General features: G+C 47.5%; 1 protein-coding gene across 2 annotated transcripts in view; it reads left to right on the top strand.

Annotated features, from left to right (window-relative positions):
- The window catches only part of exoc6b (exocyst complex component 6B), an 83,424-nt gene that overhangs the window by 22,279 nt on the left and 35,195 nt on the right, over positions 1 to 25,950 (top strand). For both annotated transcript variants that reach the window (XM_048235885.1, XM_048235884.1), the window contains exons 7-18: positions 3,905 to 4,087; positions 7,503 to 7,571; positions 13,390 to 13,473; positions 13,698 to 13,744; positions 14,852 to 14,972; positions 15,124 to 15,195; positions 15,345 to 15,442; positions 17,170 to 17,275; positions 17,385 to 17,494; positions 22,363 to 22,474; positions 23,915 to 24,062; positions 24,266 to 24,438. In XM_048235885.1, the coding sequence (XP_048091842.1) occupies positions 3,905 to 4,087; positions 7,503 to 7,571; positions 13,390 to 13,473; positions 13,698 to 13,744; positions 14,852 to 14,972; positions 15,124 to 15,195; positions 15,345 to 15,442; positions 17,170 to 17,275; positions 17,385 to 17,494; positions 22,363 to 22,474; positions 23,915 to 24,062; positions 24,266 to 24,438 (1,323 nt within the window). The remainder of the gene's footprint in view (positions 1 to 3,904; positions 4,088 to 7,502; positions 7,572 to 13,389; positions 13,474 to 13,697; positions 13,745 to 14,851; positions 14,973 to 15,123; positions 15,196 to 15,344; positions 15,443 to 17,169; positions 17,276 to 17,384; positions 17,495 to 22,362; positions 22,475 to 23,914; positions 24,063 to 24,265; positions 24,439 to 25,950) is intronic.

The following is a 25,950-nucleotide window of genomic DNA, read 5'->3' as shown; positions in this document are numbered from 1 at the left end:
GTTCCTCAGACTGGCTTACTACACAGATTAATGGGAAACACATTGCCCTGCCTGTGAAGTAGAAGATTGATTACCTGTATCTAGTTACCGAACACACACACACACACACACACACACACACACACACACACACACACACACACACACAGACAGACCTCACAGAAGTGGAAGTTATATGGTTGTCACACTTATTGACTGCACATAATACCCAGCATCGACTGGAATATCATGGCTTCACCTTTCACTGTCCGTCTGTCTTTTCTCTCGCTGGTGCAAGATGATCCCACCAGCCTGCTCCCCATCCCTTCACTGTGTCTCCTTAAGTAAAGAGTTAAGGCCGTGCCACACACATCCAGACGGCCTGGCAGATATCGCTCAGTGGTCACTGACCACCAAATATTATTAGCTGAATCGTGATGGTATTTGTATTGTATTGTATTGTATTTAAATAACTATTTATAAATCTTACTGGAAAAAGTGAGGCTGTAGGAATCCTGCTTTGAGGCTTTAAGCAGGTGCCTGCAGGACTGAAAAGGATTTCAGAAGGCCCTGGTCTTGTTATGCACCCGCATATTGTATGGTCACTAATACGCCGTATTTGACCAGTTAACCGCTGGAAGCAGCTGATTGTGGCGCAACAGGCTACAGCGCCCATACTATGGAGCTAAATTTGTGTACAAATACACATCTACAATTGTGAAAACCTATTTACAAGTTACAAATATGATTTTTTTTTTTTTTTTTATTTGTGGATAAAACGAATGCAAGTCAAGAAATATTTGTGGATGTCGCCACATGTCGGCCTATTTATGTGTGGATTTGTGTGACTTTCATGTGAAGAACGTCTCAAAAACACGTAACTTTGGAAAGCGAAGAATGCGTGTGCTGGTGATCCACAAATGCAGAATCACATTTCACAAATGAAATTTTCGGATTTACAAATGGCATTTTATTTACAAATGCACATCTATATTTGTAAAAATCAATATACGAGTTACAAATATGATTTTATTTATTTGTAGATATCAAAACACACATGCAAATCAAGAAATATTTGTGGATCCCCCTCTGCGCATATACAAATATTATTGAGACAAATTTAGCTCCATACCATACTACCTTTGGGTCCAAGTGCCCACGGGGACCCAGGCTGTAGTCCGACCCGGGTAATTTTCCGATACCACCCCATCTCTCCCACTTGTCAGTCTCTTCGCTGTTCTATCTTAATAAAGGCAAAACCTTTATATGGATATATATATATATATATATATATATATATATATATATATATATATATATATATATATATATATATATATATATATATATATATATATATATATAAAAATAAATAAATAAATGGATATGGATAAATAAAACTAGTCTCATGGCCTCGGTCACGCTTTTGACTAATTGGATACTGTTCACCCACTTTTTTTTTTATTTATTTATTTTTTATTTAACCAGGAAAAGTCCCATTGAGTTACAGTAGCTCTTCTCCCAAGGAGTCCTGGCCAAGACTGACGGCAAAAAGTTTCAAAAATGCATATAAGACAGGACAAAAGTTACATACTACACCACAAATCGCTATACATACACTATATGTAATTGAACACAAACAAGACATTACACTTAACTTAAGCTAATATAGACATATAACTTAAAGGGCACCTAGTTAATTAAAACTACCCTTGTGACCATAGGTAGTTGTTAATACTGCATCTTGCCTTTCACCATCCTCCTCAATGCCTCATCCTCTGGCATTGGGATGGGATCCTCTATTTGGATTTTGACCTGCTTCTGGGTCCTGGAGTTGAAGATGCACTCTGTGACCTTTCTCTGATGCCACCCTGATCTTTCTGCTACCTTTTCTGAAGGGCCTGTTCTCCCCCAAACCTCTCCACCCGAAACAAAGAAGCCAGCGTGGGAAGAGACCCTGGGAATGCTGGTATCCCTCTCTGCTTTCGTCCGTCCAACGTCACCGCAGTTTCCATTGACGTCCAATCTGCCCTTCGCTGAAAAAAATCGTCAAGTGGATCCATTGCACTTGCCGTCTGTTGGGGGGGGCGAGGATGGGGGAGAACAGAAATTTTCTGTGGGCACAATGAACACACTTGGTGGTTGTGATTGTATGGGTGTAGGGGGGTAGCCTCAAGGAGATTGAGGGACCCCCTCCTCTCCTTTAACGCTCCACTTCAAGTTCCTCTCTTTCTTTGCTCAACCCTTTGCAACACTCCTGAAAAAATCCAGGACTCTATTGTGACCCCCCTGTGACGCCTGAGTGGCAGGACTCTCCAGTCTTACTCACGTTCCCCCAAGTCTCCAGTTAATGAACGGCTCCCGCTCTGCACAAAAGCTGCTGACGCAGGTGCAGACGTAGGGCATGACGCAAAAGCATTTTCTGCTTTTGAGCGAGACGTCCTCTGTTTGGTATGCTTTTCTTTCAAGTTTAACTATGTCTTGCTACCCTATGAGTCAATGCGGTGTACCAATGTCATTTTCTTCTCTTGAGGAGATGATTGGTGGGGAGCGGGGGGGTTCAAAAAAAATAAAATGGTGGAAATAAAATGTCTTTGTCCCTCTGAAAGAATGGACTCATCCATGATGGTTCTCCTGCCTGTCCGTGCTGATGGTGTGTGCAACACGGAGACCGTAATACAAGCTTTACTAGCTTTGCCATCTTTGGTAGTATATGTAGTTAAATTACGCTTTAGGCTTCATGACGCCATGGGTAAGGGAACTCGCCAGGCAGGCAGCGGGCTACCCTGCGCTTGGTCAAGTCCCAGGCACATTGTGCACCACGCATGGTCATCCGCTAGCGGGATAAGTCCTCCACATGTACATCTCCGAGTCAAGGTTGCCATGGAAGCCGCCGCACGGGCTTTCACAGATTCCGTGAGGAAGAGATACCATTAGTATTACGCACAACACAGAAGGCAACTGCGAACGAATAAGAATAAGAACAACGATCAACAGTAATGCGCTCAAGACGACTCACTCGGGGGGGCAAATGCTGATCTCCGGAGCTCTTAAGTGTCTCAAGCGAGTGATGGATGAGGTTCACGTAGTCGGTGAAAGAGGAAGAACGATGAGCTGGCGGACATTTTATATAAGACGGCGTGCACGCTGTGCGCAAGTACGCTGCCTTAAAAAGGCATTGGTTGGAAAGGGTTCAGTAGGTAAGATATCCCATCAGGTGACGTCAAAGTGCTTTGACTGAAAGAGAACAGAACAGTGTTGATGTAGTCTCATTTTCATTCAGTAATGTTCTCCCTAATGACATATAGAAGTTATTTGACGCCTCTTTAGATTTGCTCAGTTTCCAAATACATTGTATATGCTATTGGAATATACAATATGTTTCTTTAAGGGACAGAGTAGAGGCATCTACAAAATACAGTCAAACCAACCTCAAACACCCATTACCTGAGATGAATTCTGGGAGAGGAATCCAGAGGAAAACAAAGTAGAAAAAGCAAAAAGAGAAGAAGCAGGCATAACAAATCCATCAGTGACCTTTGACCCAAATGCAGACATGCCCCAACTGTCTGTTTTAGTCCCCAATAGGTCGGCATTTTACCTCAGACAGTCTTTCGCAAAACCCACCATAGATCCCTGTGAAGGCATGTTTGTGTTTCCTCTCTCCATACCCATCTTCCTCCTGTGAGGGCTTTTTAGATATGAAACAGTTCTGCTCTTGCACAGGGAAATTGGTTTGGTAAAAGTTGGCTTTTTAAAACTCCTTTGTAAGCTTTTTATCTGTTTTTAAAACTTTCTTTTCTAAATATGCATGTTCAATTGCAGCACTTTCTATGTTTCACTGCAGTCTTATCCATAATTTGTTTTGTATTGTCGTGTGTGTGTGTGTGTGTGTGTGTGTGTGTGTGTGTGTGTGTGTCTGAAGGCCCAGGCCCAGGACCAGCGCTCCCTGAACAGTGCAGGCCTGCAGCAGAGAGGAGGCAGTGGGCGCCGTGTCCGGAAGGTGTCGCCCAGTACCGAGCTGGACGGCCAAAGCAGCAGCCCCCTCTCCGAGCAGGACTCCGGCATCCTGGACGTGGAGGACGAAGAGGACGATGAAGAGGAGGAGGTGAGACGTGACCTCTGACCCCTTGATGTCACATGCCAAGCGATCATGCCAAGTGCAGGGGTCATCTCTCTCAGAACGTGTGTTTCAGTTTAAGCTTGATTGGTGGAAACGTGGCATCCGTCTAAAGTTCTGAGCAGTGACTGGCAGCGACTCCCTTGGCCAGTTCAGACCAGATTTGTGACGGCAGATGAAAGATGAACCAGATGTTGAATGTTTCTCGGACATAGCTGTGTGAGCTGTTCGACCGCATTACATCTCAGGCTCGACAAAGGCCATTTTAATTTTGATAAATCATGTTCTTGTTTTGTGAAGAGTATTCGGACACATTACAGGCCAATAAAACATCTTGGCCAACAGAGCTTCAATGGGGTTCACATTGGTGTGAACACGGCAGAGTGGCCAGATGTTAAAAATGCAAGTCTCATGTTCAGTTCTTGGATCTGAACTAATGGGAGACATTTGACAAGCCATATTGGTACGCACCGTTAGTTACAGCTTCTACAGTTTGTTTGAGGACATCGAGTGTGTTCATGGTCATGGTCATAGTTGAAGTGTCCTGTGCTGCTTCTCTTTTTGAGGGTGGATTATAATCACAGCTTCTCTTGTCTTTCCATCTGAGGGTCACTTACTGTGTATGGGTCAAGTTTTCGTTCCCACACGTTTGGCTCTTATACCTCTGGTCCTCTCCCAATGCTCCTTTCCAGGGTCCCTGCTGTTGTCATTTTAATTTTTGCTTCCTTTTTTTCCTCCTCGTCTCTTCCTTGCTTATTCCCGACGCCCCCACCCCCCAACCTCCCTCCCTCCCGGTTTCCCCTCATTCTCCTGTCCTTGTGGCTCCTGGCAGTGGGCCTGCTCTGGCGAACCCCCGCCCTTCCTATTTCTTAATGGACCGTCTCGTTTCTGCAGTAGTTGACTGTCATTAGGGCTGTCTCATTCCCCTGGGGCGGGGGTGTGCCATGAGGAGCATGTGGAACGTGATCTCCGCATGGAGGAAGGTAATGATGCTGAGAGGAGGGATAGAGGGATAGAGGGATAGAGGAGAGAGAGAGAGAGAGAGAGAGAGAGAGAGAGAGAGAGAGACACAGAGAGAGAGACACAGAGAGAGAGACACAGAGAGAGAGACACAGAGAGAGAGACACAGAGAGAGAGACACAGAGAGAGACACAGAGAGAGAGGGAGAGAGGGAAAGAGAGAGAGAGAGAGAGGGAGAGAAAAGAGGGGCTCCAGCTTATGTGAATCCAGCAGCTACAGGCAGCAGCTCTACAGTGACATCTCACACGTAGCATCCTGCTGTTGTTGATGCTGACGTTCGTCTTGACGTGTGTTGTGACTTGGTAAACTATATTTGTCACTCTTTCTTTCGAAAAGGGTGAAGTGCGTGTACCGGAAATAAGGCAAATTACACTGGGCGTTGTGCGGTCCATCTTAACTTTTAACTATGAGACCACTAATGATACTCACCACTGATGCGTTAGGATAGGCAAACTACAGACGTGCTGCCTAAAAAGCCAAGCCTGACGCGTCCGAAAAAGGAGGACAAACTCTATGAGAGCAACAAATGAGATGAAACCACAACCTCAACTGGTTTGGAGTTACAAAGAGTAACCGTGATGGCAAAGGTCCATAGTGAAGGAAAGCTCACTACATAAGGGAATAATGGCCTCAACATGGGAAAAGATGCAGGCAATTGGCACATCTCCTGTGAATTCCTGCATCTTCACCCCTTTGTCCCATGGCCTTTTGAATTGGCTGTTAAAGTCGCATTCAGATGTGCTTAGCACAAGTACGTAAGCACAGGGTTCCCACGGGTCATGGAATTTCTGGAATATCATGGCATTTTGGAAAGTCTATCCCAGACATGGAATATCAGGGAATTTACTTGCCAAAATACATTAATATCAGTGTTTCCCACAGAATTGAATTCCATTTGTGGTGGTTGGTTTGCAGAATTAACTTGGAACAGTTTTTAACAAATTAGCACAGCGTGCGTATGATCCTAACCAGACTTAAGCACAATTTAGTACAACCTGGAAAATCATTGTGTGGTGGTCAATGTTGATATTGTGGTGGGCCGCCACAAATAAGTCAATGAATGGGGAAACACTGCAAATATTTCCATGCAGAATTAGTGTATATCTGGTTATAAGCTTTACTGTTTGCTTGAGTAGCCCAACTTTGTTTATTCAATGCCCATTTATTCATCTCCCGCTCTAAAAAAAAGTAAAAGCTTGAACTCTACGCGGCTGCTCTGAAATCATTGGTCGCTATATTGTGCCATTCTTTATATAGTAAGTCATGGAAATTAAGGTTTTTTGTCAAGGAAAGTCAGGGAAAAGTCACAGAATTTTACATTTGACTTAGAGTGGGAACCCTGTAAGCAGTTTGAGGCAATTATTTCTTAGGAGCTGCTAGTCTCCTTTTTTTAATTTGCTTTATGCATTTATACATTTGTGTTCATACATGTTTTATCCAAAATAAAACCGAAATAAAACATGTTTTATCCGAAATGTATAAACACATATGTATAAATTATGTGCAAAGGCTTCGACGCATGGTTTTGTAAGTTATTGATCACCAGGGTTGCAAAGGAGCATCCACTTTCTCTCTTTTTATATAACACATCTCTTTATATTAGCCGTTTTAGATATGTGTTGACTTGACCGTAGGAGACGTTCTTGACCTCCTCTCACCGCTGCAGTCTGCCCCCGTACTTGCGTCACCACCACCGCCTTTCCTGTGCGGCGACGTGCCAGCGCCATCTGCTCGGCCCATCTCTCAGCACCTCCGCCACGTCTCATATCCTGTCGAGGGCCAGGTCGTGCCAGCGCACCAGTGCCTGGTGGCAGCCCGGGCAGTGCCACCCGACGTTGACTTTTTGGCCTCTTGTGCCCTTGTGTCCGACCTGACGCAAGCTCCCCGCCCGGTGTGCCAGGGGAGTCTTTTCGAGCGTGGTGGTCGGTGGTGGTGGTGGTGGTGTGGCCCGGTACGAGGCTCGGGGGCTGTTTGTTTTCTGGTGGCCATTGTTTGACATGGCTCTTCCTCTCTGAGCCCTTTGATGAGCGGCACGGCCGCGTTGGGCCGAGTGTTTGTTTTTGTTGTGTGTGGAGTTGAGTGTTCCTGCTGGTTCGGTGGGAGAGATGAAAGCTGGCATTGTTTAGGCAGCCAGCTCTGGGGAAAAGCAGCATTCCAAAGAGGGATGGAACGGGTTTAAGATGGGCTGTGGTGTGTGTGTGTGTGTGTGGGTGTCTTACTGAGTGTGTGTGGGTGTGCGACTAATGTTTTCATGCAGTGTCAACAGTCATACTCAGTTGTGCCATCTCGATGTCTCTCTCTCTTTTCCTCTCTCTCTCTCTCTCTCTCTCTCTCTCTCTCTCTCTCTCTCTCTCTCTCTCTCTGTCTCTCTGTCTCTCTGCAGGTGCCTGGTGCACAGGAGCTAGTTGACTTCTCTCCTGTCTACCGCTGTCTGCACATCTACACAGTCCTGGTGAGTCGCTCCTCTCTTTGCTCGCTCTCTTTCCCCAGGATAAATGAGGCCTAACACTGCCCCCATGACTGTTTGTTATATGCTGAGATGACCCTTAATCTGGTCACCACACAGTGCTCCACTCTCTGGTTCTGCTGAGGCTGAGGTCTTGATTGGGCATTTGTATATAAATTTCACAGGCCCCACGCATTAAGGGTGTACATGTTTTTTTCCGAGAAGTTCCACAGTGGTTACAATCAAGCTCCCACCCAATGTCCCTGTCTCTAGTCCTGTCTCTCTCTGTCCCCTCTCTCTTTCTTCCCTCTCTGTCTCTGTCCCTCCTCCCTTCTTTCTCTGTCTGTCTTTCTTGCCTCTCCTCCCTCTCCTTTCTTTCTTTCTTTCTTTTGCTCTTTCTTTCCCTTTGCTTTCTTCTCCCTCCAACCACCTCGTCCACCAGGGTTTCTGTGAGTCAGGCTAACCAAATAAACCAAAAGGGGCTGTGGGCGCACACTGGAAACACACACACACACACACACACACACACACACACACACACACACACACACACACACACACACAGACGTGGTGGGGAGACAGTGGGCTCCAAGCACTGCCCGCTCCTCCAGGTGAGAACGCTGCCAGGTTGGAAAGCATTTGAATGTCGCCCTTTGGCCTTAAAACATTCAGACTCTTGAAGAGGAGAGCACTGTCATTTCCACACAGCACTTTGCTTTCAGTTTGGGCTAGAAGAACTCAAGAGTTCAGTACTGTGTGCACCCCCCCCCAACCACACACACACACACACACACACACACACACACACACACACACTCTGGGAGCTGGTAGAGAAAATAAGTGAGAGTGGAACATGATGGAGTGTGGAAAAAGAGGAAGTGAGGAGTCCTTTACACATACACACACACACACACACACACACGCACACACAGCGTAGAGGTCAGAAGGTGAAGTGGTTAGTTGAGAGGTGAAGGGGCAGGATGGGGTTATCCCATGGCTGTCGTGAAAGGGAAAGGGGGAGAAGGTAAACAAACTTAAGGAGTATATCGCGTCTCTCGATAGGCAAGCGGGTTTTTTTTTTTTTTCCCTTTGCAGGGAATGTCGTAGTTTATGTGTTTCCTTCCCTTGGTACTGGTCATGACCCCCTGGTTACCCCGAGTCCTTGGAAACCGAGCCCCTTCTTCAGGGTTTCAGTGTCTTGTGTACGTGGCATTACTGTAGTATTGTCTACGGAGAAGTTTGGATATACGCAGTGACTCGTTTCCATACGCACGACTCACAACATAGCTCGTCAGAAGTGGTTCAAGGAAGATATTTTGTATGTAAAGAGTCATTAACTCCCAACAGCAACGGCAACATTAAAGGTATAGATGACGAAGTCACGACTCTGATGTGAGATGGAGAGATGGAGAGAGATAGAGAGAGATCCAAGGAGGTGAAGCAGAGAGAGGATGAGAAGAGGAGGAGAGCGATTGCAGTGGGAAACATCTCTCTTTATATTTATATTTATATTTATATATATATATTATATATTTGTTTGTTCTGTCGATGGAGATGATACGGTGGATGTATATGATGGGAGATAAGTGCGGAAGTGTAACCTGCTCTGATGTGGGTGAGCTGGGTGTCCCGGGGGAGGAAGTCGGGGGGGGGGTCGGGATTGGGGAGCCTCTCTTCTGCCTCATGTCCCCGGAGCGTGTCATGGGAGGGTTGTGACCTGGCCGTGGCACTCCGATGGGGGTGTCTGGGGTAAAATGGCCAGGAGTGAGAGCAAGAAACTGGTGGGAAGAGAGAGAGAGAGTGTGTGTGTGTGTGTGTGTGTGTGTGTGTGTGTGTGTGTGTGTGTGTGTGTGTGTGTTGGGGGTGTTCATGGACAACGGGTGACTGACCTCCACTTGCCCCCTGTGAGCTGGTTTTGGGGGCAGAAGCGGGCGGGTGTGTGTGTGTGTGTGTGTGTGTAGGTTGGTATGCGCTTGGGAGCCGGAGGAAACGCAGAAGAAGGGCCCAGGCCGCCGTTCCCAAGGTGTTGACAAGCGTGACTTCTTCACCGCTCCGGTTCGTCGTATATCGCCTCGGCTCCTCATTGTTTTGTTTCTTTTTTGCGACTTCCATGTTTGTTTGGCTTTGTCTCATTCCAATCACTTTTTCCCACCGTTGTTTCTCTCACTCGCTTTTTAAGCGTCTTTTGTTTTTCAAAACCTTACCTCATCTCTTAAGAGTGCTACTGTTATTCCTTTTAAGTGCATCCAGAGGTGATAAACACACCCATGTACTCTTGACCTCGCTTTGATGGAGCACTGCTGGACTAGGGGGGAAACAGGAGGGCTGGAGCCGTCAGGGAGAGTTTCAGAGCCAAGATGGCGGATGTGACCGTAGCCTTATTGAGCGTGACTGGTGCCTGGTGCCAATCTTTGACTTGTTGGAATCCCCCCTTCTCTCCATCTACTTAGTTCATTCACGGTATCCCATAGTGCACCTCTTGCATTAGTGTCTCTTTCCAGTTTCGCTTCATTTATTTGAAATATAAACATGGACGTAGAAGCTCGTTCCCAATCAAGATTTTCGTCCATTTCTTTCCCCCCTTTTCCCCCCACTTTGACTTATACCCACCAACCACACACACACACACACACACACACACACACACACACACACACACACACACTCACCCCCAGTTTGAATTCCTCCCTGTTGAACTTCAGCCTGCAAACAATACGCCTTTGTCTGCTACCAACTCATACCTTTCAGACGAACTATGAAAAATCTGATTAGAATTATGATCAATGTAAACAGACCGAAATCAGTCTGGGCCAACTGCTTCTAGTCAGACCCAGGGATTGCCACCCCTGTTTTGTGCCGTTTTGCCTGGATACCGACCGCCAACCACCAGGTACACATTATCCACCCGCCCCACAGCACGAGGCCTCGGGTTGCCTGTCTGGCAGGCACGGAGAAGGCTGACATTTCTAGCTGAACCCTACACGGAGAGGGTGTGAAGATGCCAGTGTATGATGTATGTCTGTGAGTGAGTGTGTGTGTGTGAGAGTGTGTGTGAGGTGTGTGTGTGTGAGTGTGTGTGTGTGTGAGAGTGTGTGTGTGTGAGAGTGTGTGTGTGTGGAGTGTGTGTGTGTGAGTGTGTGAGAGTGTGTGTGTGTGTGTGTGTGTAGTGTGTGTGTGTGTGTGTGTGTGTGAGTGTGTGTGTGTGTGTGTGTGTGTGTGTGTGTGTGTGTGTGTGTGTGTGTGTGTGTGTGTGTGTGTGTGTGTGTGTGTGTGTGAGTAGTGTGGTGTGAGTAGTGTGTGTGAGTGTGAGCATGAGGGTGTGTATGTGAGAGAGAGAGAGAATGTGTGTGTGTGTGTTGTGTGTGTGAGTAGTGTGGTGTGAGTAGTGTGTGTGAGTGTGAGCATGAGGGTGTGTATGTGAGAGAGAGAGAAGAATGTGTGTGTGTGTTCGTATGAGTGTTTGTGTGAGAGTAAGTGTTTGTGTGAGAGTGTGTGTGTGTTCTCGAGAGAAAGAGAGAATGAGACAGCGAGAGAGAGAGAGAAAGGGATGTATTTGGAGGAATTCATTACTCAAGGACTCTGCCTGGCCTGGGTTTTCTCATTACTCTCTCCTGAAAAATGGCTGAAATTGGGGACGTGATCTGGTGTTTAGGCAGCGAGCGCATGATGGAGGTTAGACAGGGCAAGTGCAGAGAGAAAGAGGGAGAGAAAGAGGGAGAGAAAGAGAAAGAGGGAGAGGGAGAGGGAGAGGGGGAGGGAGAGGGAGAGGGAGAGGGAGGGGAGAGAGGGAGAGAGGGCAGCCTGTAAGAGGCCGAGCAGGCAGCCAGGACGCGTAAGGATGTTTATGGAGCAGAGTGTTCTGTCTGTCCACACTGCTGATGGGTGACCTCTGCTGAACTGGAAAGAGATGAAGTAGGGTTATGCCTGGAGGTGTCGCTGTAAATTTACACCACACACACACACACACACACACATACACACACACATTCACACTTCCTTCAGCTCACTCTCCCCCCCCTCTCTCGTCCTCTCTCTCTCTCTCTCTCTCTCTCTCTCTCTCTCTCTCTCTCTCTCTCTCTCTCTCTCTCCCCCCTCTCTCTCCTCTCTCTCTCTCTCGTCCTCTCTCTCTCTCTCTCTTTTCCTTATGTACAGACACCGACACATACACACACGCACTTACATAGAAAAAGAGTGCTAGAACAAAGCAGGGTACTGTTTCTACCCCTTTTGACTCCTTAGGTCATTCAGTTCCTGCTCCAAGAAACTGACTCCTTCTCCACCTCCTGTTTCTCTGCAGAAGTGGGGGAGGGAGTGAGAGGGAATGAAAGGGAAAAAGTGTGTGTGTGTGTGGGGGTGTGTACTCAGGGGAGGTCGGCTGTTTTTTAATCTCACCTTCTCCAGCCTCCTCCACCCCCACCGTGTCTCCGTAGGGGAGGGTCAGTCTTGGGTTGCCTGTCGGTGACCTGGGCGCATGGTTTGGAGGCCTCAGAGCGCAAGTCTATCGTGCAGGAAGCAGACCTCCTCCACTGCAGGAAGTGGCCAGACGAAATGGGGAAGGTCAAAGTTGAACCTTAATGTTCGGTGATACTTTGTGTGTGTGTGTGTCTCTGTGTGTGTGTTTCGACCTCTCAGTGGGATTTGCCATTGTGTGTGCGATTGTATATGAAGAGCTACTGTTCCTTCCAAACCCTTCTGTCAATAGAGAGAGTTTGTCATTGTTCCAGCGTGGACAAGTCAGAAGTCTGTCCCACACACATGTGGCCTTGAGGTTGTCTTGACTCTTTTTTTTTGTTGTTTTTTTTTGTCTGTCATTAAAATGTTTATTTTTTTGTCCATATAATGGGAGCCTCTAAAGAATACCTCTCCTCCCACCACAATGCCACTGTGGCAAAAGTCCCTTTCAACCGCTTGTCAATCAGTCGTCACTGGAACGCCAGTCACACTCATATTCCCCGAGCAGCTCCAGGGGGCGGCCGACTGGCCGGGGGTGACCGGTTGGCCCTCGCTCCAAGGCGGCTCCACTCTGGCTGCACGTAAGGGGGGCCCTTTGTGGGATAAAATCTCCCCAGCTCCTGGAGCCTTATCTCTGGGGTGGTGCCAGTCGGGGGTCCTGGTTCAGGCCTCAGAGATAGGCCTCACCTCTCCTCTCGCAGGGGCCCTCCACCCGGATGTGGTAAGGCCTCGCCGGCCACAGAGTGGGTACTGTGTACACACACACACACACACACACACACACACACACAAAACCCTTTCCATTTGGAACTCTCCACAGTACCCTGGGCTCTGGAGGTCCTGTGGTGATGGAAGTTGGAGCTCTTTTTGAAGAGGTGTGCTGCGATAAGGAACAGCCCTGGCATTGAGGTGGTGGTGGTGGTGGAGGAGTTGGGTGGTGGAGGAGTTGGGTTGGAGCACACGGTGCTCTCTGTTGGCTCTCAGACGAGTGGCGGTCCCACTAGGATCTGTGATTTCTCTCAGATGTCTGCTGTTTGTGTTGTACCTGGGGGCCAGACTTGAACTTTTAAATTCTTTGGAAACGGACGCAAGATAAACATACAAATGAACACATGTTCATGCATACACGCACACGAACACGCACACACAAACTGACAGTCTAACCATATTCTGAAATAATTTTTCTTGGTAAGCAAACCGTGGATGCGAAGGAATTTTCTACCACATGCTGGTACTATTTCCTAAAGTGTGGAGGCATGTCTGGAAATCACTCACGTTAGTCCGGGAAATGTGGATGCACTGGGATTCGGCGGCCTCGTTCATCCCTGGAGGCTGATGTTGTCCTAAAACTGTCCTCTGTCTCTGTGTCCAGGGTGCCAGGGACACGTTCGAGAGCTACTACAGGAAGCAGAGGAGGAAACAAGCACGGCTGGTGCTGCAGCCACACTCAAACATGGTACCAGTTACGCTTTAACTCTCAACTCAGTCCGTTTTGGTGTGTGGAGTACAGAATAATCATCTGTCGGCCTCACACAAACACAAAAAGGATCTACTCACATTCTCACCCTCCCACCACAACTACTGACACACACACACACAGTCACCTTCTGTGAGGCACAAATCTGAATATGAATGATCTGTTTAATAGTGTGTGTGTGTGTGTGTGTGTGTCTTCCTCAGCATGAAACCCTGGAGGGATACAGGAGGTACTTCAATCAAATAGTGGGGTATGTGCAGCACTGTCTCCTATTCTTCCTCTGCTGTAGACATCACATCCATCCAAACAAAATCCTGAAATGGATTATAATTCACACAAGCAAACATCGAGAGGAGACTATTAATCTAATGTTTTATTGACGTATGTTTGTTTGTCATGCTGTCTGTATTGTGTTTATTTCTGTCATGTTAATTCCGAGAAAATGCTTAGCAACTTCCTTTACCATTGAAAAGTAAGATTTTGGAGTACAGGGTGTTGGATCAGTGTGAGTGTAGTTGTGTAAAAAGGCTGTGAGTTGATAAACATGGTGACAAAATACTCACTTAACACTTACGCTAACTAGAAGGGGAGTGAATAATATGTAAATGTTTTGAAAAACTTCTACAGAGCTTTGACATATCTTAGAGCGCCTTAAATATGTACAAAGATCTCTGAGTAGTGTCCTGAACGTGTCCAGTGTTAAGATCTCCATGACATTCAATATCTTCTGAGAGAATCAACGTAAACAAACAGAACAGCAGTCAGACAGTTTGACTCCTGAAAATACATCACCTCCGTCGACTAAGACCCTGAGAGGCTGCCTTTTTTCCCCCCTCAGTCATACGTAGCATGTGAACTCACTCTGTTTTCGAGGAACCATTGAGAATCCAAAAAGGCTCCCTTGTCAAATAGTCCCGTCATTGTCGTCCTGCGCAAACTCTTCCTCTGGAGCTCTCCTCATCCGGCCTGTCAGGGAGAGAGGTGCTCTGCGTGGATTTACAGTCGGCGGGATGGGGACATGGCAGATCTGTGTTTTTCTGACCGTCTGGGTGGGAATGTCGGGACGTCTCTGCCACATCTGGTGCAGGCTTCTATGCAAACACACACACACACTGCCCTGCTCAGAGATGACTGGTGAATGTCCAGAACGTCCACATGTGTAGGGAGACGTTTGTGCCCAGTGTCCCGTGACCAGTTCTCCTCTTGGTTGTGTGGCATCTTGCACAACAGCCATGAGTATGTGGACTGATGTCCTGTCCAGAATGCTCTACCTTGACCTCTTTTGTGTTCTGCATTGACCTCTGTCTTCTCTTGTTCATTATTTTGCCACCTTTTGCCTCTGCCTCTCACCTGGTAGGTTTTTTGTGGTGGAGGATCACGTCCTTCACACGACCCAGGGGCTGGTCAACCGGGCGTACGTGGAGGAGCTGTGGGAGATGGCCCTGTCCAAGAGCATCGCAGCGCTGCGCACACACTCGGTACGCCTCAGCAGCACACACACACACACACACACACACACACACACACACACACACACACAAAAACACAGCCACGCACGCATGCAAGCACACACACACACACACACACACTGATTTTCACTGGTTCTCTTTCCTCTCTGTTCCACCCTAGTCGTACTGCACTGATCCAGACCTGGTGCTTGATCTGAAGAACCTCATTGTGCTTTTTGCAGACACACTACAGGTGAGGATGTGGCTTCTGCAACAGTCCTAACATACAACACAGTCGTCCCGAGATTGAATGCGGTTCAGTGTCACTTTGAACTTGTCTGCCTGTGTGATCATCATTTTGTGTTTTTTTCATCAAACCATTTGGTTGTTGTTGCTCTGAAGGGTTATGGGTTCACCGTTAACCAGCTGTTTGACATGCTTCTGGAGATGCGGGACCAATATGGGGAGATCTTGCTGAAGAAATGGGCCATGTCCTTCAGGTGAGATGAACTGTCTGAGACCCAGTTTACAGTTGTTTTAAAAAAGTGCCCTTACAAGAAATTTCAGGTTTCTGGTGAACGGTTGCTGCCAATTTGCGGCAAGGTCATATTTTGACATGCAAATTAGGCTTCTGGCAAACAGTTGTGGTTAACTTTTGGCAATGTTGCAGCAAGTTTGCAGCAATGTCATATGCAAATTAGGTTTGTCACCAGAAGTTCACTGGAAGTTTGCCATTATTGACTGAGTGTGGTGACATTAGTGGTCGAACACATTTGCCACTAGTGCCAAACTTCTCATTGTTGCCAGAACTTTGCTGGAAGTTTGTTTCTAGCGGCAAACATTGGCAAACTTCTGGCAATATTTTTCTAGTGAACTCATTTGTTTCCCACAAATCACCCACAAGTTTGCTGGAAATCTGCCGCAAGCATTTCATTTGTGTAAGGGTGTGTCTTGGGTGATCTGATCACAAGTGGTCAGCTCTACTGTAAATGCAAGTGTGAGCAATCACCAAGGCTCATTATGATCCGATCACTCAAACCACTTACCGAGGTGGTCTGAGATACATTTGACCACATCTTTTGTAGTGTAAACACCAATTCATTTATTTACTTATTTATTTAGTTGATTATTTGATAGGGACAATGTTTATTAATAGACAGACAAAAAGTTGTAAATAAACTGTAAATTAGCTTGTCAGTGCTCATTTCATCTGTTGTCCATAGCCAGTTTATTACAAAGGCAGCCTAGAATAAAAACAGAAAAATTCAACAATTTAAAAATGTCCTTGACTGGCACTGTCGCTACTTGACTGAGAACCTTTGAAACATTTGCATTACCTTTGCGGCAAAGTAAACAATTCGGGGCCCCAAGAGGTCAGAGAGGCACACACACACACACACACACACACACAGACTCACATACCCTATGTGCACACTCACACAGACGTGCAAACCCATGGAAACAAAAGGATTGTCGTATTCTCAAAGGAGAAACAAATTCTTCACAGAAACACACCTTTTTTGTGTGATTTTTATTTTCTGCGACTCTCTTGACCCTGTTAAACTTGGACAAGGAAGGCTAGGGAAATGCCAGCCCATTGTGCCAGCTAGCTCCAGCACATCAAAGTCCTGAGTCAGAGGAGCATGGCTAATGTGTCCGGAATGGGCCGCGGAACAGCCCGGATGGGAACGCCGCTCTGACCTTGGGCAAATCCTTGCCGATTCCCGACCGGGAGACTGTTTGGCTGGGACAGCCAGCAGAAGGAGTCTTTGGAATTTGCGTGGTGTGGAAAAACACACGTGGAATGTTGGAGAAGTACATGAGATGAGCTGTGTGTGCACACACACACACACACACACACACACACACACACACACACACGCACTCTCTGTTGATGCACAGAGTTAAGTGTTGTTGGGTGTATTCCTAACAACAGATTCCCACATTGTGTGGTGGAAGTCTTATGAAGGTCAAGTGGTCAAATATTATTATATCTGAAGGTTGTTTGTCTATATTTGACCTCTGAAGCGGTTTGTCCTCCATTTTTCAGTCTTGGCAGTCTTGTTTTTGTTTTGTTCTGTATCAGTTAGTCGTTTAGCCTTGTCCCCTGGGTGACCTCTGTTGACGTTGGAACTGTAATCAGTCATTGTAATCACTAAAGTGTGCCTGTGATTTTTACTGTAAGCACCTGAAGAGTGTCACTCCTACTTTCCTCCATTCCACTCAGGCAAATCCTGGACCAGGACAACTACAGCCCCATCCCAGTAGCCACTCCGGAAGAGTACCACAGCATCATCAGTCAGTTCCCCTTCCAGGACCCGGAGCTGGACAAGGTCAGTCCAAGGTCACACAGTAGCTGATGGACAGTACTTCTTGTTCATAAGAAGAAGAAAAGAGTGTTTTGTTTGTTTTGTTGACCTCCATCATCTCTATTTCCTCTAGACTCCATTTCCTAAGAAGCTGCCCTTCTCAGAGTTTGTGCCTAAAGTCTACTGCCAGCTGAAGGAGTTCATCTACGCCTGTCTGAAGTTTTCTGAGGACCTACACCTCAGGTAAATCACACACACTGTCTTTCTCTCTCTCTCTCTCTCTCTCTTCTCTCTCTCTCTCTCTCTCTATTCTCTCACTCACACACACACATACACTATGATGCCATTTTTTGATAGACCCAGTTGTCAAAAAAGATGCACATGATCTTGCATGTGCACACACACTATTTCACACACATGCGCACATGCTCACACAGACACACACCCACACACACACACACACACACACACTTCCACCCACACACTCCCAACCATAGGCCTGCTGTACATTTTGAAGGGTTTCTGCAGCTCTTAGCCAGGACCGGTGTCCAGACATGCTCTCACACCTCCGCGCGACTCTGTGCCGCCGGCCGCTGTTCGTCTGACTGCCCATCATCAGAGACCGAGCTAATTAACAGCGCCGCCTCCCTCCCTCTCTCCCTCGCCTGTCATCCTTCTCAGAACACTGAGCTCTCTGCACTCCCTTAATAATTTGTCCAGGTCTAACAGCCGCCCTTGGAAAAAGCAAAGACGACAATTAGTAATCAGCAGCACATAACATTTTCGTTTTTTTGTACAAGTAGAGATTAATCAGCCTCTTTTCAGAGAACTCTGAGTATTGAATCATTTTGAGTTTTTTTTTTTTTAAATGATAATAAAGGTTTTTTCGTCTGTCTACGTTAATAGAATTTTGTGCAGGGAGTGTCTGCCTAACCCAGCATAGTTCATTGAATGGTATCCAGTTTATTAATAGTCTTTCCTAAAGCGAGACAATTGAAGGAAAAACGACATGTCTACCAGAAAGTAGGGATTTTGTATTACCTCTGTATTTGCACGTACAATTTATTTCACTTTTCTCTTGTCTGACTAATTTAACTTGTTCCTGACACATAGCACATTGTATTTTTGTAGGTATCCTTATCTGCCTCCCCCAAAATCAGCTTTAGCTTTATGCATAAATACATATTCAGCAGAGTTCTCAAATGCAGACCAGTAAATCTGATCTCCTGAGCCCCCTCCACGCCACCCCTTGGCATTGGGGCCTGAGGGGGTCACCAAGGTCAAGGTGAAAGTTCGTACCCAGTAGTATCGATAACAAAGCTTTTTGAGCCCTCTGTCCGGTCCTTGTACCTGCAACAGACATGGCGGGGGGGTTGCATGTCTGCGTAAAGTTTAGAAACGCTCTGATTGGTCGTTTTGTAATTGGTTTCCGTTTTTCTGAGGGTGTTTGAAGTCGGCTTGTCTACGTGCTCTTGGTGGACTGTGTCAGGTCTGGTTACCTCAACGGGACGGTGGACCGTCTGGTTGTCTGATCTTGATTTGAGGTGGTTGTTGGGGGATGGGCCGGGGGGTCTCTCTCCACTGGTAGCAAGAGGTTAGAGAGGTTGCCGGGGTGGGTGTGTCAAAGCGAGACCTTGAGAAAGTGGTCAGATATTAGCAACCTTAAACCGGCTTCCCAGAGTTCCTCTGTTGTCCAGACTTCCTGTGCTGAATTTTCAAAAGCCCTTTGACTCGTGTGTTTTTTTTTTTCTTTTTGCTTCTTTTTTGTTATTCCAGCAATGATTTTGATGGTTCAATTACCAGACGAGGAAATAAGACAATTTAGGTAGGAGGTAGTCAGGAAGGATAAATGGCCTTGGTGAGTTGTTTTAATCTCTGTAAACACTGAGCTGTCCTCTTTTTCCTCTCAAAAATTATCCTTTTTTCTCACTGTCAGCTAAAGCTGGTGATTTATTGATAACAGGAATAGCTTATGACAGGGGAATTATTAGTGTGTGTGTGTGTGTGTGTGTGTGTCTGAGAGAGCGAGAGCAAGAAAGAGCAGGAGAGAAAGAGATGAAGAGAGGTTTGTTGTCTAATGTGAGTTTGTGCACTCGCTCCATCTGTTTTTCTCCACCCCACCCCATATTTTTGGGTGTCTGTTAGAAATGGGAGATGAGAACTGAACCCTCCGAGAGCATTGTCTTTCAGCCCCGTTCGTATCAAGCGGCCTCTCCTTTTGGTGTGGTGTGGAGTGCACGGAGTCAGACTGGGCTCTGAGAAGCATCAAGCTCCCCCCTCCCACCCTCTCCCCAATTCCCATACGTTTGAACTGCCCCCTTTTTTTGTACGTTTTCAGACAGGTCCTCATTAGATTGTGTGAGGAATGAGTGCAGGGCTTTTGGGACTTTTTTGGGAAAGGCGAAGGAGCCATCAGACTCCACCAGATGTAGTGAGTACTCCAGTGGCCTGTGTGGACAGGGTGGGGGTTGGGGTGGGGTGGGGTGGTGGAGAGTTGAAAAAGTGTGGTTATCGGAAACGGAAACCTGTGAGTGACAGACCAAAGGAGACGGGGAACAGGACTGCATGCATACTACAAAGCCCAAGTTCACAGGAGACAGTCGGGCCTTGCGGTTTGCACCGGATTCAGTTCAGAGATGAGAGGTGCTGCTGGATGAAGGGAAAGGGGGGTGAGGGAACGAGGGAATGGGAGACCGGGAGAACGAGAGAACGCCAGTGCAGGTGGTGTTGACTCGCAGGAATTCTGGAATTTCCTCTGGTCATTCTCATTGCCCATTCCTTCTCTCCTTTCACGTTGTGCATCTGTGAACTTTGAACTTCTGGTTCTTTTGTGAGAGGAACTTTTCACTTTCTGTGGAGGCTTTTGACTTTTCACAGTACTAATAGACACTCAGAAAAATCATTGCTGTGCCCTGTTGCCATAAGAATTGCACAAAAATGTCCCTATATTCATCCTCTTGCTTTTCAAGGGTCCTCAAAATTCAACATCACCATCCGCGGCCTTCAATTCAGCCTGACATGTTTGATGCTGGAAATATTTAAATGTGTTTTTCCCCTCCTGCTAAGAATCAGTTGCTAATCAGGCCGGCCTCTAAAGCCGCTTGCATAAATAAATGGAGGGAGTGAGAGCGAGGTACCTCACAATAGGATCCATCCATCCTCAGTTCCGCTCCAACCACCACTGCCCCCCACACACACACACACACCCCCGCCCTGCTGTTTTTTCTCGCTTTAATCAACCAAATTACTCTCCTGATTTCCTTTCCTTCCTGGCCACACCACTTCACAGCACTCCTGCTCTTTCCCCAGGAATCTCTGGTCACATCCGAGGATAATCCCCACACCTATTTCAAAGGCGAATCAAAGACTGCGCAAGTCGCACTTGCATGTGTATTTGCACATGGTCACTAAATCACTTCTAATGTCTTTTCATTTTCCCACAGACCAGTTTGTTAGACGGTGTTACAAATGGAGTTTTAGTTTTTTTTTTTTTTTTTTTTTTTTTTGTTTCGTCTCCGGTGACGACAATCACTTAATGTTATTTGCTTATCCTCTTTTAATGTGTACAAAATACTAAATAAACAATCAAACAGCTGTGCTTGCAGCTTAAGTAGAGGCTGGACGTGCAGTTAAGGGTTCTGACTGGCTGTTTCATGGGTTTTTTGGGCTAAGATCATTTATTTTCCTCAGGTTGGGCCCATCAATCTCTCCCCACGCCGACCTTTAATGACCCAGAGTTCAGTGCGGCAGAGGAAAACAGGGTGACGTGTCTCCATGATCTCATGGCTCATGTAGTCATGGCTGCCACTTGCCAAATGGAGCAGTGAGCGCTGACACTGGGCTCTCTACGTCTGTCTCCTTCCTCGTCCTGGTCCTCATCTGGACCGTCCATAAGAGCTTGCTGTGTGTGTATGTGTGTGTGTGTTTTATATGTGGAACATCATTTGGATGGATTCTATGTCTGTCTCCTCCTCATCTTCGTCTGGACCGTCCAAAAGAGCTTGCTGTCTGTGTCTGTGTCTGTGTCTGTGTGTGTGTGTCTGTGTGTGTGTCTGTCTGTGTGTGTGTGTTTTCATGTGGAACTTCAGATTTTAAATGCTGGACTCTGTCTGTCTCCTTCCTCGTCCTCATCTGGACCGTCCAAAAGAGCCTGCTGTGTGTGTCTGTGTGTGTCTGTGTGTGTGTGTGTGTGTGTGTGTGTGTGTTTTCATGTGTAACATCGTTTTTTAAACGCTGGACTCTGTCTCTTTCCTCTTTGTCCTCGTCTGGACCGTCCAAAAGAACTTGCTGTGTGTGCGTGCGCGTGTGTATGTTCATGTGGAGCATCGGTTTTTAATCCAGCAGTGTAAGGTCGCTGCCACGGTCCTGACTGAATGTTACATTTCTTACACTTGCTTGTTCAGTCTAGATCTGTCCCCGAGCTACGCACCACTGACTTGGTGAATTGCTACGTTCTGCACAGGGACCTCTTGTCCTCACAGCAATTGTTTTTCAAATTCTTCCTCTGTCTCTCTTGAACAGAATTTAGAGAGATAATTTAGCAATTTAGGAGGAATGTGTTTGTTTCCCTTCGAGAGATGCAGCACTCAGAGTTTGCATGGCGTCTCCACATTGTCAACATTGGTCTCGCCCCCTTCCCCATCTCTCTCTCTCTCTCTCTCTCTCTCTCTCTCTCTCTCTCTCTCTCTCTCTCTCTCTCGATCCCTTCTGTACTCTCTCGTTCGGTTTGCCCTTCCAGGAGACTCGCTGCTTGTCCAAAAACTGCAACATGAGCTCTAAATAAACTGCAGTTGAACATTTCCGAAATTCCTACAATGGGAGAAAGGCAGAGGAGATGAGAAAATTGATAAAGCCGCTCCTGCCGCAGTTCCATCTGGAACCTTCTCCAGACCTCAGGCGCACATGGGGAGCAGCAGGGACCTCAGTCATCTCCGCTACTGTTCCCTCTAGAGACTGGGTTTGCGTTGCAGCAGTCAGCCACTGCATGCTGACAAGCACATGGTGTATGGTTAATGGATGGTGTGTGTGTGTGTGTGTGTGTGTGTGTGTGTGTGTGTGTGTGTGCTCATACAGTGGGGATAAGAGGAGTAACTCATGTTCTCTCTTCTCAGTTCGACAGAGATTGATGACATGATCCGCAAATCCACCAACCTGTTGCTCACGAGGACTCTTAGCAACTGCCTTCAGTATGCCATCAAGAAGAAGAATGTAGGACTAGCGGAGGTGAGTGTTTGTTTGTTTGTTTTTGTTTGTTTGTTTTGTTTGTTTGTTTATTGAATTTAGTTGGGAGTGTTTGTGTTTTATGGAGTGTGGAGGGAGTGTGTGTGTGATGTGCTTTGGTGTGAGCCTCTGACTGCCCTCAGTGATGTCCATTCCCCATAACCTGCTATAGGCCACAGGAGACCCCCCCCCCCCCCCCCCCCCCCACCACCACCACTTCCTCAACTCCCAAACCTTCAACCCCTGTCCCTAAAGCATTTTCAGGCGTTTCCTTCCAGCATTCCCAATCCTCTCGCCCCTAGAACTTTCCCAACCGTGGTGTCCCTGAGCCGATCTCTCATGACGCCCCTACTTCTCGGGAACCGGTAGCCTCTGGATGCCCCCGCTGCGCTCACAGGGGCTTGACTCCCACTGTCTCTGCCTCAGAAGTGTGTTTAGTCTGACTGACCCTGTTTTTATGGAGTTTTGTTTACAACCTTCAGACTCCAGATATGGAGTTCAGCTGGGTGCCACTGGCAAGGGAGGGATGGAGAGAGGGAGAGAGAGAGGGTAGACAGACAGAGAGAGGTGTAGAGAGGGGTAGAGAGAGACATAGTGAGGGTTTCACACAGTGCTTGGTTGTCAATTTGGCATGAGAAGGTCACTCTGGGGACAGCGCCTTTCTTCTCCATTTCCCACAGCTGCTGTACAGTAGAGTTTATTTTTTTTCTCCTTTTTTGAAGGTATATTTTTGTGGCTTTTGCCTTTTAATTGGACAGGACTGTGAAGTTTTTACAGTGAGTAAGTGGGAGAGAGAGATGGGGGTGGGAATCGGGAAATGACCGCGTGTCTTATTCGAACCTGGGTCCCCGTGGGCACTCAGTCCCGAACGTGGTATGAGCTCTGTAGTCAGTTGCACCACAGTGCCCCCGTAGAGTGGCTGTTTTAACCAGACCTGATGAACACGAGAGGTCCGTGATCAACACTGTTATCAACACTCCAAATGCACACCACCAGGATAGTCCTGGATTAAAGGTGCTATAAGCGATGTAACGCGGTTTCTTTGCCACATACAGCTAACATCACCTTACCATCCGCTAGCTGCCTGTGCACCAAATACACTGTAAAAAAAACGTGGTCTCTGTGGACAGCCTAGGCTCCAAAAACGGCCTCAAAACAACTTGGGCAAACCTTGCCCATAAAAACATAACAAACTGTTCCAGCAAATGACAAGATGCGTGTTTGGGGGAGTTTCAATTGCACGGGAGGGAGGGGGATGGAGTAGCGAGCTAGCTCTCTGTTTTGTTTGAACGTTAACAGAAGTGACATTACCCTGCATAGCTTATAGCACCTTTAAAGACACAATCCATATAGTATAAGGTGGTGAAATATGCTGCATGCCATGCGGAAGCGGCTCAGGTGAAGAACGTGAAGGAACGTCTCCTTTTTTCCCCATGACCTCAGTTGGTGCAGGTCATCATCAACACTACTCACCTGGAGCAGTCATGCCACTACCTGGAGGAGTTCATCTCCAACATCACCAGCGTTCTCCCCGACAACATGAACGCCACCAAACTCTACGGCACCTCCACCTTCAAGGTGAGTGGAGCGCTATGCCCTGTCTGACCCACACCCACCTCAAGGGTCTCTACCTCTGGCCATATAGCTGTTGATTCTACCTGCCCTCCTCAAAATGACCTCTCTGTCTCTCTCTCTATCTGTCTGTCTGTCTGCCTGTCTCTCTCTCTCTCTCTCTCTCTCTCTCTCTCTCTCCTCTCTTTTTGTGTGTCTCTCTCTCTCTCTCTCCTGCTGTGGGATCTCTTGCTGAAGAAGAGATCTACACTAAACTCAACCAAAAGATTGACCAGTTCCTGCAGCTGGCCGATTATGATTGGATGGCGACGCAGGCGGCAGGGCAGGCCAGTGACTACCTGAGTGACCTCATCGCCTTCCTCTGCAGCACCTTTGCCGTCTTCACCCACCTGCCTGTGAGTTTCACCCCTTTTTTGCACCACCTTTCATCCTTTCTCACATTCTTCACCCTCTTACACACCCCTCATCTTGGCCACCCAGAAGACACTACCAGGCTAGAATAACTTGACTCTCACTCGGATCTTTCTTTCTTTCTTTCTTTCTTTCTCTCTCTCTCTCTCTCTCTTTCGGTCTGTCCTCCTGTCTTTCTCTCTTTCTTCTCTCTCTCTCGTTTTCTGTCTCTGTCTGTCTCTGTCTGTACACCCTCGCGCCCCTCCCTCCTAATATCTCTGTCCTGATTCCCATGTGGTTGCTCGACACGGGAACGCTAAAGCCCGGGTTAAGTCATTAGCCGCTAGCCCCGTGCCTTTCCCAGGGGGCTCGGCCTCATCGACTCCATTGCTTTAAGGGGATTAGCCGCGCTGTGCACTTGAACTCCGGGGGGAAGCTAAGTGGGATTGGGCCGCTCAAGAGTCTTTGCGCACCACGCCGGGGCCCCTCTCCATGCTATGGAGCTAACGAGCTGGCTCGGCGGGCCCAAAGGGTCGCTGGAGATCGTGCCCTTGCTCAGCCGGTCTTGCCCGAGGACTGACCTCTGTGGCCACCGCTAGAGGATTTGTTACATGTTTTTTTTCTTTTTTTTTAAAGGGCCATGGGGGGTTAGGGCTGGGGTTGGGGTTGTTTGGTGGGGTAGGCTGGACGGGGGGCAGAACAAAGGTGTCCCTGAGGTCAGCCAGCGAACCGAGGCCCTGCTGGAGGGCTCTAAAGCCGAGGCGGTGAAAGCTGCTTCCAGGGTCAGACTCTAATCTCCACCCTTGATCTGGAGTGACCCCTGAGTCCACAGCGTCCCCGCCACACCACACCGCAACACCCTCCCTCCCTACCCCCCCAAACACACTCGCTGCACAGGAAGAAACTAAGGAAACAACAGCACTTGCATTGTTGAGCTGACGCCAATACACACACACTCGCACACAGACACGCAGTCGTACACACACACACACACACACACACACACACACACACACACACACACACACACACACACACACACACACACACACACACACACACACACACACATTCTCGTGAGTTTCTCGGCGCGCTCACGTGCCAAGTTGTCACAAACACACGGCTTCACCACAGTCCCACTTCCTAGAAGTCTTCTTTGCAAATGTTGCCTCTCATTTGACCGAGTGTGTTGATAAGGTTATGTCCCCTCCACTCGCCACTGCTTTTGGACGGCGTGTGTGTGTGTGTGTGTGTGTGTACATGCTTGGGAAAAGTGTTTGTGCTTTCTTGGCTCCCCCATATTTTGCAGAGTCAAAAGTTTGCCGTGTTGAGAATGACCCCCGTAGCCACAATCGCGCAATCTATGAGTGCTTGTCCTGTTCAACCCCGGCCGTGAGTTCTGGGCTTCCTGACCGCAGATCGATCAGGGGGAATCCATTTCGGGGCAGTCCGTAAAAATGACACAAGCTCGCACCCGACCACAGAACACTGGCGTTCCATCCCCATACTCTGGTAGT

This window comes from Alosa alosa, chromosome 24 (genome assembly GCF_017589495.1).
Source record: "Alosa alosa isolate M-15738 ecotype Scorff River chromosome 24, AALO_Geno_1.1, whole genome shotgun sequence".
Classification (NCBI taxonomy): domain Eukaryota; kingdom Metazoa; phylum Chordata; class Actinopteri; order Clupeiformes; family Clupeidae; genus Alosa; species Alosa alosa.
The sequence above is the reverse complement of the archived record's forward strand: the minus strand, read 5'-3'. Positions and strand labels throughout refer to the sequence as shown.